General features: G+C 33.2%; 1 protein-coding gene across 4 annotated transcripts in view; it reads left to right on the forward strand.

Moving 5' to 3' along the window:
• LOC113856037 (HEAT repeat-containing protein 6) overlaps nucleotides 1–14,382 on the forward strand; it is a 63,848-nt gene that overhangs the window by 45,291 nt on the left and 4,175 nt on the right. For 2 of the 4 annotated variants that reach the window (XR_003502856.1, XR_003502857.1), the window contains one exon: nucleotides 2,282–2,529. Coding sequence is in view for 1 of the 4 variants with exons in the window: in XM_027487662.1 (XP_027343463.1) it covers nucleotides 2,282–2,479 (198 nt within the window). In the remaining 3 variants the exon portion in view is untranslated. Of the gene's footprint in view, nucleotides 1–2,281; nucleotides 2,530–2,726; nucleotides 2,888–14,382 lie in introns of those variants that run through there. The other 2 variants (XM_027487662.1, XM_027487674.1) reach the window with 2 other exon arrangements.

A 14,382-nucleotide genomic window follows, 5' to 3' on the forward strand; every position in this document is an offset into this window, starting at 1 on the left:
GCAGAAAATGTAGAACAATGGCATTTTTGCCGGAAAAATTGAGTTGGGCCACTGGCTTGCCCTGCTCCAAAAAGAAAATCTGAGAGCCCAAACCCTAAATCACATATTTTCTTCCTTCATTGCTGTTGTGTTGCTGTGGAGTGGTGGTTGGCTATTGTGCCGCTGTGGAGCGACGGTTGTCCATGTGATGCTTGCTGTGTAAGTATTTCTTTATTCGCAGAACTTAAGCCCTAATTGTAGTGTCTTGGTGTGGGTGTGCACTTTTGAAGGGTAATAATGGAGAAAGATAGTGAAAGTTGGATCTTGCCCTTGCTATATGTATTTTAGGGTTTTTTTAAGGGCAAAATAGACTTTTTCCACTTAAAATTTTTTCCTTCTCTTCTAAGGGTAAAATTTTTAGGGTTCTTTTTGCTCTGTTTTTCTTCCTTCTTCTCTAAAGCCAACTTCTCCTTCATCTCTTTCACCATTTTTGCCAGAGAAGACATCCTTTCCGGCTGTTTTCTGACAACTGTGAGTGGAAGGCCCTGTTTTTCAACATCCATTTTCCATTTTGCTTCTCTGGGCTCTGTCGCTCTTAGTTTTTCCCTCTCCTATTCTTTTTTTTTTCTTTTCAATTCTGTTTTTCCCTCTCCCGTCCTGTTTTACTCCCCCATTTCTTTTCGTTTTTCCTTATTATTTTGTTTTCTTGATTCTATTTTTCTGTTTTCACATCCAAGTTTTCTTCTCCATATGTATTTTTAATTCTCTACTTTTCTGTTATAACTTCAGCTTTTTTCCACTATTGTACAACCATTTTATTCTTCTTTTCTCAAAACCATCCTTCTTTTGTATGTAATTAGTTTTCTAGTTTTATATCACATTTTGCAACATATATATATATATATATATTTATTATGACCGCCATGGCATCGGCCATATTTTTTGCTTTCTGCCATCCGCCATTGATAACATTGGACTTTGAGGCCTGGCTTATTGAGTTAAGAAGGCTTCAATAAAGTTTAAGCCTGGCTTGTTTAATAAACAATAAACGGGCCTGGCCTGTCCAGCTAAGCAGACCAGCTGCTCACTGTCATACGTGTCGATTGACCCATCAGCTCTATAGTTCACTATTAATGAAAATCATTCCATTTTCCTTATTATGTTCTTTAGCATTTAACTCCTGGATAAGTTTTTGAAGGCAAAATGGATTTGTAGTGGTCATTCAATTTACTAGTAAATCAGCTATGGCCTCTATCCCTCTTACGTCATTCTCCACCATAAAGCGTTTCTTCACGAAATGGTTATCAACAGAAGTCTCTCTGTCACTCATTCCTGTATTTGTTCAGACAGCTGACATTCTGACAAATGCTCTAGGGACTACATGATTCTGCTCCCTTAGATATAAACTTGAAGTAGTTGACCAGTTTTCAATGCAGCTTATCACCTATGATCTGATCAGGATTCAAATCTGATTCCAAACAGATTTATTACAATATCAAATCAAGAAATAAATTAGGAAACAACTGAGGGGTCCCTCCCTTCAAGTGCCACCTTTTCTGTTATAGCTGTACTCTTAAGGATCAGTTACACGGTTCAGGGAAATTATTCCCTGTTCATCTCTTGTATCTCCTTGTTGAGACTTGGCAACATCCCTTCTCCCTTTCATGCATCCCGAGTTAGTTTTTCATGTTTAGTTAGATTTTGGTTTGTTCTAAACTTCAATATCTCTACTGTGTTCATTCTTGTATGTCAATGCAATGATCTCAACATTCTGGTCTTTACAGTACTTAGTTTAATGTTTGTGTTTTCCACTCCATTCTGGGACCATTTTGCAGTCCCTTCATCTTGTCATTCTAATTAGTTCATTCTTGATTAGTATTGTATGGTTTGAGAGAATAGTGCAATTGCCCAAGACCAAGTCTCATCTCCCTAGCCCTACTCCAAGTGGCTTTGGTACTTTACTGCCCAGCATTCAAAATAACAAAGCATTACTAGCTTTACTACTCGTGTCATCAGCTTTTCCTTTATGCTATATTGGCATTTTTCAATCACAAATAACATACATGAGCATTCCTCGAGTTAATCCACCCAACATGAATCTTGTTATTTACATTTCCCTAAGTGTCTTCAAATAATTTTCGACGTGATTTGATCTATACTTTTCACCTCCAAAGTTATTGTTAGCACACTTCTAGTCAAACTTCATTGTTGTAATTGCATGTAGGTAATAGGATTTTGTGTTTTCAAATAATTTTCAACGGAAATTTCTCTTGATTTAATTTCCTTCTTTGTTCGTGTACAGAAAGCATCGATCCTTGAAGATTGGCTCAAGGGATTATGCTCATCTGGTGAGAGCATGGTTGATGTTCAAGATAAGTCCGTTGCAGACCGAAAAAAAGTAATGATATCCAGCGCAATACAGTCGTTAATAGAAGTGTACGAAGAAAAACAACAGGATGCAATCGCTCAGAAGTTTGAGGAATTGAAGAATAATATATGAAGGTGGAATTATTAAAGTAGTCCATATAAATATTTGTTTTGTTTAATAAAGTCCAATGTATACAATAAGAATTTTTATGTATAATAAATTTATATTGAAGATTAGAGAATCTAATACATTGATAATATTAAATGTCACAACTTTTAACAAAAAATGAATATTTATTAATTTCTTATGGTGCGTGCGCACTTAGAAAAAATGATATTTGTTTTCAGGCCTTCTAATCATTATTTTCCCATTTTAGCAGGTGCAAATGAAGGGCCATGGGAGCCTTTTTATCGTGAGCACTTGTTTCAGGTTTTGGGAATGATTATTGTTACACGGCATACACTTTATGTAATAATGAAGATCAAGACCTTTTACTATGCTAGACTTCGAAAATATAAATCTGAGTTGTTAGATATAAGCCAACTAGCAATTTTACCGCACATTGCATTGATATCTTTTAAAAAAATAATTAAAAATAAAAATTAAAAACATAATAAAATTCTATTTTAAATAATGTTAAAAATTACATATCCTAAAAAGAAGATATAATAACCATATTCTTGCTATAAATGGCAGAGATTTTTTTTTTTAAAACCTGAATTCATTAAATAGAAAATGTTTAAAATCGACATGAAAGTTATGGGAATAAGTTGTTGAAATCTATATATTACTTTCATGCCTTTTGAATTTCATATATGTCAAATTTTAAAAATTAAAATTAAATATAAATTAGAAGTGTTAAAATTTGAGTATGAGGAAAATATTAGAAAATAATAAATACGATGAAAATTAAAAAAATAATTTAATTTAGAAATAATTATATTTGAGTTCGTCTTAAAGAAATAGATTTCTTCAATTGGATATGTACTTGTTTTATTTTTTTATTTATATGACAAATGCCATATTTAACTGAAAAACAAGGGACCAATGCCATTTGTGTTTTCTATTCCTTTTTGTCAATAATTATAGGATACATTTTGTGGTCCAGAAATGTTAGAACCAACAAAATAAATAGCTAGTTCATAATTTATTTATACTAAAACTTCTTCAATTTTAAGGTTTTTAACAAGTCTAAGGCCCCTTAACAAAATCCCACAACTCAGCATTAAAAGCTGAGCAACAATTAAGCTTCTTGATGAACCCAGGATACAACTTTCCTGGTATTTATCTAACTTTTGGGTCAAACTTTGGAGGATGATGTTTCATGAATCATGGCAATTCAAGCTATTTATCTTGATCATATTTTAAGAGCTCTAACAGCCATACTTGCTGAAAATTTAGCAGTTGCTTCAACTTATTTATGTCTACCCCATTTTCTAATCTAGATAAACATATATATATACTAGCAAACTTACTATTCCATACGTATATATGTACATATTAAATCATAGTCACACAAATCCCTGTTTAGAGTACCAAATAGGTCATACTACGAAATAATTATCTTATGTTTTGGTTCTACAAAAATATTAATGCACACAAGCCGTAGTACAAGCAAACTAGTTCTATACCTCAGGCTTGTTAAGACAAACTGTTCTTATACCAATTTATAACATCTTTAATTTATAAATTAATTTATGAAATAAATTATAATGAAGAAATGTGAATAAAGTAGGTACTTTCATTGTATGACTTAAATAATTTAAAAAAAATTAAATTTACATTTCTATTGTTTAATTTGTGAAATCTTAAAGGTATTAAATTCTCTAAAAAAACATTTTGTTGAATTTAAATTTTGAAAATAAAGTGAAAACTAATATAAAATTCATATTCTCCAAGATCATAAATGTAAAAAAGCATTATAACTTCTCTCTCCTCTCCTGAAATCAAGAACCCGATTAGGCTTTGATACCAGTTTGGTGAGGATCGATATAGTTCTGATTTTAGAATAAAAATAGGAGGCATGATGAAATGATGATATATTGAAATTCTTGATAAAACTTACAATATTGTAGTACAAACTTCTTGTAAACTTCTCAAATAGACGTCAAGACTATTACAATGAGAGAGTTTTCTTAAGGCTATTGAAACAAGTAAATTTGCTCGTGCTCTCAAATGAGGCAGAGCTTACAATTTATAGAAAGGAAAATTACTATTCTAAGATTTCGAATAATAATTCCTTCTTTTGTCACTTCTCCTTTATATCAAGTCTTTTGTCTTCTTTTGTCAAATAATTTCTTCTTTTATCAAGTCTTCTTTTTCTTTATGTCATGTCTTCTTTTGCTTTTGTCAAATAATTTCTTCTTTTGTCAAATTTTCTTTTTCTTTATGTCGTGTCCTCTTTAGCTTTTGTCAAGTTTGTTGTCTTTTGTTACTACAGAGAAATTCCATAGCAATCATCTTCATTAACAAAATAGCCGTAATCATCATCTCCGGCTGGGCTAAGGCTTCTTCTGTTGTCTTTGTCAGAGGATATACTTGTAACCTCTGGAGATATGGTTTCAATGATTTTCTTGAATTCTTCTTCACTTCCAGCTGAACTCAAAGTAGCTAGAAATCTTGCTTTCTGTCGTAGGAAGGCTTGCTTTTGTTTATCTTTTATCACATTTCACTTAAAGGAGGATGTTGAATATTATTTTGTACCCATTGCATAATTTTCTCGGTAGCTAATAAATCTAGGTCAAAATTAACCCATCACTTCACTTTTATGGTCCTGATCAACAATTGTATTGATGCATCATATTCTAATTTGGCAGAGTCATACTGCCACATCATAATCCATGAAATACCTTGTGAAGCTATAAAGGAAATGAATTTATATGGCTCTTGAAAATTAGTTTTTTCTTTGAAATGGGCTAAGGCAATTTCGGCTCTTTTCTGGTAGAATCTGATTAACTGGCCCAAAATTATGGAACCAAGCTGAGAACCATTTTGGAAAATATAAGGAAATCCCTTTCCTGAACCAAATGAACCAGGAGTGGGTATCTGGTCGAAGAAATATAAATTTCTTCCATGCTTTTATATAGTCAAAATAATTGTATTGTGGAGGCTGATATTCTATTGTAAACTTTCGGTAACAGTATAAGTGTTGTCCCCACTTTTTTGGAGTGAGTATTGACAAATTTTGAATTTTGAAAACATGATTTCTTTTTTCTCATTTCTTTTATGGGTTAATTCTATTGATTTTGAATCAATAAGGATTAACTCATAGAACTCTCTTTTTTGTTCTGATGATGATGGAACTACATGACAATCTTGAGGGAACACTCTTTTTGCTATTTCAGAACGGTTTAATTTAAACCATTCTGCTTCTATTTCTATTATGGGAAGGCCATATGGCTTTTCAAAATACTCTGGAGTCTTATCAGTTATTGTGGGTTTTTTGTAAGCAGATTCTGCTCATGATGGTAACTTTCTAGTTTGGGTAGTAACTGTTTGGGAATTTTGGCCTGGCTTAGCTAAAACTGTATATTGTTTGGTTAACTCTGGTGGTTGGATCTAAGCTTTATTTTGTAATACCTGTAAGCAAGTCATTGGCTTTTTACCTTTATCTCTGGTAGGGATTTTTGGTATTTCTGGATCACTCTTTTTTGGTAGGGTATAGTTGGCACTGGCCATTTTTGACATTTTTCCTGTAAAAATTCTCTTGTTAAATAATCTGGTAAAAAGTTCTTTTCCCCTTTTATATGTTGTATTTCAAAATCAAAATTAGATAATAATGCTTGCCATCTAGCGAAGATATGTTTTTATACTAAATTTTGAACATCTTTTTGTAGAATAGAAGGAGCTGCTTTACAGTCTGTTCTTACTAAAAACCTTTTATTGAATAAATCATCTTGAAATTTTTGTATGCATAAAACAATGCTTAAAATTTCTTTTTTAACAGTAGAATACTTTTGCTGTGCAGGATGCCATACTCCTGAATAATATCTTATAACTTGTTCTGTCTTGGAATCTGGTAATTTTTGTTTAAGAATTCCCCCATATCCTAAATCTGAGGCATCTGTTTTTACAATTAAATAGGCTGAAGGATCTGATATTCCTAGGCAAGGGAGATTTTTAACTAAAACTTTTACCTGTTGGACTATTCTAGTCATCTCTTCATCCCATGGTTGGGGATTCTTCCTAAGACGCTTATATAAAGGAGCGCATATTGTTCTAATATTTGGTAAAAAGTCTGCCACATAATTTAAACACCCTAAAAACCTTTGTAATTGAGTTTTTTCTTTTAGTTGATCTGAAAATTTATCTGCAAATTCTATGGATCTTTGTATAGGTGTTATTGTACCTTGATAAATATTAAATCCTAAAAATCTAATTTTATCTTGAAAATTTTTTATTTTCTTAGCTGAAACACATAATCCATTTTGTTTAATTAGTTCTATAAATTTATTTAAATGTTGTATATGCTGATTAATTCCTTTTGAAAAGATTAATACATCATCTAAATAAACTATTGAGAAATTCATATATGGGTAAAATATATTGTTCATAATTTCTTGAAATTCACTTGGAGCATTTTTTAGACCTTAGGGCATTACATTCCATTCAAAATGCCCAAATGGTATTACAAAAGTTGTTTTGTATCTATCTTGTTCTTTTACAGATATTTGGTAATATCCTGATTTCATATCAAATTTTGAGAATATATTGGCATTAATTAATCTTTTAATTAAATCTTGTTTATTAGGTATAGGATATCTAATCCATTTTAATACCTTATTGAGAGGTTTATAATTTATTACTAGTCTTGGAGCTCCTCTTTCTTGTTCTGAGGCTTTATTTACATAAAACCCAATACAACTCCAGGGTGATTTTGAAGGTCTAATTAATCCTTTTTCTAGATATTCTTGTAATTCCTGTTTGCAAAATTTTAATTGTTCTTCATTCATCTGTATTGGTCTAGCTTTTGTAGGTATATTTGTTTCATCAAATCCTTCTTCATATGGTAGCTCTATCTCATATTTCTTCCTATGGTGAAATGCTATAGGATTTAGATTACAAATTTCTTTTATAATTCTTTTTTCAAAGTCTTGTATAATTTTTTAAATTTTTTCATTCTTTAATTGTTCTTCAATCCTTTTATATTTTATTTCTTTATTTATAAAATTAATTTGCTTTTGTTTTCTTTCTATTTGGTTTATCCTGGTTATTGATGCTTCTTGTACTAAATTTAATTCTCTAATCTTTGGTGGTTGTAAAAATTTAAATTTTATTTCTCTATCTGGTATTACTTTACTAATAATTTCTGTGCTATTAATTTCACAAGGGTATAATAATGTTAAAAATGGAGTTCCCAGAATTATTTTGTTTCCTATATTTTTTACTAATATAAATGATGTGGTAAAACATATTTTATTTTTACAGATTTTTCCTTTAGAAAGCTTATAATTTATATTAAGTTTATTTCCTCCTGCTGCTGATAATTGCTCTGTAGTTTTTTCATAATATTTTGTGGGTATTACTCCTTCTTGTATACAGTTAACATCTGCTCTTGAATTAAATACAGTTATCAGTGTAATTTCACACCACCATTTGTGTGAGGTTATTAATGTTAATAACTCTAAATTAAATATGTCTGGTTGATCTTTTTCACCTGATGTACTAGTTTGATTTTCTTGCGCCCTTAAGATTTCTTTTCCTTCTAAAGATAATAGTCTAATTTCTAAATCTTTTTGATATTCTTTTAATTCTTTTATTTCTGTCTTTAAATTTACTATTTCTTTTTGTAAATCCTTTATAGTTGCTTGTTGACTTGGGGTTCTAAATCTATTGAGTACTTTTGTCATTTCTATGAGTTTTATTACTACTTCTTTTGGTTCTTCTCTAGTAACAAATTCATTTAGTTTTTTAATAAATTCTGTCTTTAGAGGCCCTTCTTCTAATTCTTCTATTATTATTATTAAAGACTGAGTTTGGTCCCGAGTTATAGTATTTAATTATGGGATTTTACAATCATTACAATCGCATAATCTCGGTCCTAAACAGAATTCTTGTTCTTCTTCAGATTCTTCTGAGGTATTATCTAACTGACAAATTTCATTTTCTTGTGTATTTTCATCTTCAAATTCTTTATCTGAAAATTTTGGTTCTGGTTCAGAGTTTATTAAAACTGAATAAAGAACTTGTTTAAGTTCTTCACTTTCAATAGAGTTAATTTTCTTTTCAACCATACATTTATCAGCATGGTGTCCAAATTTTCTGCACTTCCAACAATTCCCTTTAAATTGGTTATTATTATTATTTTGTTGTTTAGGAGTGTTCTTTTTATATGGTTTTTTTATAGATATTTGTTTTATATGATTTCTTTTGATAATTAGGAGGATTTTGATTTTGTTTTCTTTTATGCGCTTTTCTAACTATTCTATTGGGAGCTTGTATAGGTCCTATTCCATATTGTGCACAAAAACTTCCTAATTCTGTTTTTTCTATTATTTCTTGCTTTCTTATTTAATTTTGTAATTTTATATCTCCACATATTTTTATTCCTGTATCTATTGTAAAACCATGCAATTGTCCTAACGTTAATGTTCTATAATCTATGTGTTCTCCTAGCCTAACTTTAATGTTTTCTATAACTTTTACAACAAATAAAGAGGGAAGACCGCAAATAAATCTTTCTTTCCAATATGGTTCATTGGCATCTTCTAACATCATTACTTTTGACATAAACATGTCCCTATACCACTCGTAATCAGACATAGTAGAACATCTAAGTTTATGTAATTGTTCTTTTATTCTTTCCCTAAATACTATAGAATCTCTTGTGAAATGTAATAATATTGTATAGATGAGTGTTACAACAACATCTTGTTCATTATTTTCTTGTTTAACATGTCCTAATATAAATTCTCTATCTGCAGGAGTTACGTAATTATCCCACCAGCCTCTAAGCTGTCCAGTGAAGCCTTGTACAATAGCTTCAGTTGTTACTCTATCAGAGGCATTTTTCATTTTGTAGGCAGGAGCTGCCATAGCCATTTGTTGTGTAATATCAAAAATTTGTTGTTCAGAGGCACCATCAATATTCCATTCTACAATGTCATTGCCTCCATAAGAATTTTGTACAAAGTGTGGCCTATTTTCTAAGGCAACATCAGGTAGTGACGGTATCTTGTAATAATGTTTTATTTTTGGATGTTCATAGATTTTATTAATTTCTAAGGTATTTATTGTCTGTTTATCTATACTTAACTTAGCTATTTTTGTTTTTATTTCCTCTATATCTAATTCAAGTCTGGATTTTTCCCCTAATTCTTTCATAGCTTGGGCTGACATAGTAGTAATTGGATATATTGGTTTATCTAAATAATGTAATTTCTTAATATTATTGTTACTACTGGAGTTCTCTTTATTGTTTTCTATCCTGTTTAATTGGTTAGTCATTATATTTATTATTGTATTAGAATAATTTAATTGTTGATGTATCTTATTTATATCTTTTTTATTTATTGGTTTGTTATTTTCATTAGTCTTTTTGTAAGGACTAGCTTCTACCTCTTCATTTTTTACTTGTATTTTTATTTATTCTAAAGGAGGATATTTAGCTTCTATTATCTTTCCTGTGGTTGTTTTTATAATGACCCAAAATACTAACATAGTCAAATATGTCTCTGATACTTTATTTTTAGAAAACACCAAAATCTGAGACTCTTTTTTTTTTTTTTTTTTTGTAAAGAGAGTTAACGTGCACAAATTATTGCATTCGACATTCCCTTTTTCACATGGAGGTTCATTACCTCAAATCATAACAATCATAATATAATAATATAACATCAACATCTTGACATCACTGAATAATTCCATACAATAAAGTAGTGAAATAGTTAGCAACATAATCCAAAGTACTCAAATAAAACCACATAGTTGGAGGCATATAAAATAAAGTAATCTGACTCCCTAAGAGCAGTTCCCCTAATACAAAATAATCTCATCACCCAATCTCACAAAATATGGAGCATAATCTCCTATCGAGTCAGATTCCTCGGAGGAGGTAGGGGAAGAAGATGTGGCAGCAATAGAAGGCTCTCCATCACTATCATCAATCCAACTAGCAGCGTGAGGAGGCGAACGGGAGGTGGATAGGTAGGAGGTGGAGAGGAAGGTCTAGCCTCACACCTAACTGAGGATTCCACCACATGGACATCCTTCTCAACAGGTGCAGGTGCGGTCACAGGGGTAGGTGTATGGGGATCAACAAAGGTGGGTGATAGAGAAATGGGTGGAGTAGGGTAAGGTAACTACGGGTCTCCAGAGGGTGCAGAAAAAATGATCTCAACAGGAGTATCAGCTACATACTCAGTGATCCATGAGTCTCCACTATACTTCCCATTAACGACGAGTTCGAAGCCACGGAAGATACTCTGATGGGTTGCGGCGTCGAACTCCCACATGTCTTCCTCAGACGGAAGGGCCATCAACCCTCGTGCTGTGCGTGGCCATCTATAACATGTAGAAAAGGGATACAAACAACACAAATCCAAGGGGTGAGTTCTCTAAACACAAACATCATATAATTGCCATACCCTAAGGAAGGCGGCATTTCAAGCGTAGGCAGATCAATCACCACGATTCATAGCAGTCTTAGAATAATCAGGGCATTCCATCATCATAGGACATATAGATATATATGGAAGAAATCGAACGAATACTCAATACTAGCACTCACAAGCAATTCCATAATCACAACCAATTCACTACATAACAGTAATGCATATGATGCATGGATGCAAGTTTCAGCCTCACAGAGATATTCTCTCATGTTTCAATAATGTGCATATGAATGCATGGGGATCCCATCCTCTATGACTGGCGACTCTCCCAGTTGGTACCATAGAGTTCAACAATTGAGTCAGAAAGGCGATCGGAGGACTCCATTCCCTGCATCGTTCTGCACAACAGTATAAAATTTATACATATATCGGATGCACTCAGCATCAAAGAACACCAATGGTGTTTGGCCCCTCAGTGGTTCTCTTCGGGAATGGACCTCGACGACCATAGAATGCGTAGTCCTTGTCGGGTTTGGCTAAGGTCTGCAGGTGGATCATGACTCGGCCACAGGCGCGCCTCTTACCTGTTACCACTTGAGTCTCCAGATCCCCTTTCACCACCCCCTGTAGGTCAATCTCGGGACTGAACCAACGACACCTTCAAGCTGTGCGGTTGTAAGTGCCTTCGAGTCGTTTCAAGCAATGAAATGATGCATGAGGTGGCATCTTTAGTCTTATTCAATAGTTTTCTCATTTTATCAAAATTAGCACAGCAGCATAGCATCGAATAAAATAGAACGATGCACAACACAAGCCAATGGCTTAGCAAACATGGATAGGTTCCATGAGCCTTATTAATCACATGGATAGATTCCATGGTATCTCAAACATTCTCGTGGATAGATTCCACAATCACAGTCATTCAAGTGCAGCAAAATACATTCCAATGTGGCAATCCATTCAATTCATTACTTATCATTCGAATCGATTCTCACTTTTTACTTTGACATTCTCGCTATTCAAGGTTCACCCTAAATGATTCCCCAATTGAATTAACCTCTAGCTCCATCTAAGTTTCCAATAATTTTTACTAAGTTCCACACTCACTTGGTTTCTTCTCTCGGTTGTTCACTCTCCAATTAAGAAATTCCAACCAAACTTAAGCTCCCTCTAATCCTTTAATTAATTAGACTAATCCACATAAATTCTAAGTATTTTACCTCTCGGTTTTTCACACTTAATCAAGGAGAATTGGTCAATCTTAGTTCCTTCTAATCCTTTAAACAATTCAAGCAAGCTCACAACACTCTTAATCATCTCTCTTGGTTCTTCTTTCTTTCCTCACAATTCATACACTCCACCAACCATTCCACATTCTCGGTTTCATTACATAATTCACCTCATCCATTCATCAAGCCACAATTCAATCCCATTTCCAAGCCCCAAGGGCACAAGTTCATTATCATCATAGCAATTTTAATGTCAAGGCTGCACTTTTTCCACATTCATCAAATTTATCAAGATTTCATTCCATTGAGATGCAATGATGCATGATTGAACTATTAGGTGAGTTCATGGCACATTCATGACTCTTAGCACGCAATTCATATAATTTTCAGCCATGTATTAAACCATACAACCACTATTTCACTAACACATTTCAGCACACATGTCACTATCTTTCACGTAAGAAATACCAAGCATAGCTAGTAATATTTTCATATCATGCACACTTTTTCCAGCACCTCACACATAGGTAGAAATCAAAGTTTTCACATATCCTTGCCATGATAACACTTCACATCATACAGCAAAATGTACACCAACAAAACACAATTTCTTACCATGATTTTTCCAAACGTCTCTTTACACACATCAAGTAAACTTTCCTAAATTTCAGCCAAGTAAAAGTCTCTTTCTCCTTTGATCAAAACCTTATCTTAACTAAGGCATATAAGGAAATTTTTTTATAAAAAGTTTTGGAATAGTCTAGTCATTCCAAGGATAAAAACCGAGGCAAGCAAGGCCAAGTTTTGGTAACACATTTTCATAAGACACTTGCCTTATGTTCACACATCATTTCCAAAGGTAATCACACCAAATTACAAGAGATAATCCACCTTTTACTTAAAAAATAGCGTTCTGTCCAGCCCCTAAATACCATTAAATTCCTCTAAATTTCTACACTTACACACTTTAGAATGAACACGCATTCACTTCCTAACATCATCCAAGTACCAATTTCATTAGATATGGAATTCAAGGAGAAAAACACAAGGAACAAGGTTCAAATAGCCATGCAAGGTCACGACTTTACTATTCCAAAGAAAGGGTACATTTTAAACAAGAATGCAAGCACAAAGAGATCAAAACCGAGGCATCCACTATATGAAATCAACGTGCAAGGCCAACAAATGGAAACTTTTTGAAGATCTAACACATGCAAGAGGAAAAATCAAGACTTTCCAAATGGAAAACAACATGCAAGGGTTGCCATGGACGCACACACTTTCGAATCACCATTTCAAGTATTGGAAGCATTCTAAAAAAAATTTCAGCAAGGTACAAGTCAAAAAACGAGACAAGGTTCAAAGAGAAATGGGCATGCAATCATAAAAATCATAACTTTTAAGGGTAAATTTACATGCAAGGGTAAAGACTAGGACTTTGAGGCAAGAAAATTCCAAAACCATCATGCAAGGATTCATTCACATCACCAAAGATTTCCAAGAGGCAAAGTATAGAGCTTTCATGGTACAATCACGAAAGACACAAAGAAAATGGCAAATAAATTGAAGCAAGGTGAGAACTCCCCCTTGCCTTGTTTTGGACGTGAAAAATGGATGGAGAAAAGGCTTGAACTCCAAGATCTTCAAGTGCAAAGCTGAATCCGAGAAAAGGTTGCACCAAAGACTCCAAAATTCTCCACCAAAAATATCCTTGAGAGATTTGCACGAAAATGGAGGAACTTGTAAGGGTTGGTCCTCTCGGTTTTTGCCTTGAGAAAAGGAAGGGAAAAGAGTGCTTGAGAGGATGGTGGCTCTCGGCTTAGTCTTTGAGAGAATGGGTGAGATTGAGAGAAAGTTGCATGTGTTTGGTGGTGTGATGGATGCAAAGTGAGGAAGAAGTGCTCACGGTTGGAGAGTGTGTTGAGTGCAAAGTGTGAGTGTTTTGGGACAAAGTGAGGTGAGTGCAAGGGTTAGGGAATCTCGGTTTTGGGGCAGCCAATTAGGATAGTTAGCTTGCTGAATTTGGTATGTTGTATGGTTTCCATAAGGCAAAGAATGGTGTGAAAGGAGAATGGCACAAAATCTCAAGTGAATAGTTGTTTAGAAATTTGTAGAAATTGGAAGTGTGCACACGGTTTTAACAAAATAAGGTTGAATGAACAAATTCGGCAAGAAACAAGTGTGGAATTTTCGGCTACCAAAAATGGAAATTGGCCTAGGTTAGTACAAGATCATGCACGCGGTTCAAGGGTTC

This window comes from Abrus precatorius, unplaced genomic scaffold (assembly GCF_003935025.1).
Source record: "Abrus precatorius isolate BTA unplaced genomic scaffold, Abrus_2018 Scaffold1, whole genome shotgun sequence".
Taxonomy (NCBI): Eukaryota; Viridiplantae; Streptophyta; class Magnoliopsida; order Fabales; family Fabaceae; genus Abrus; species Abrus precatorius.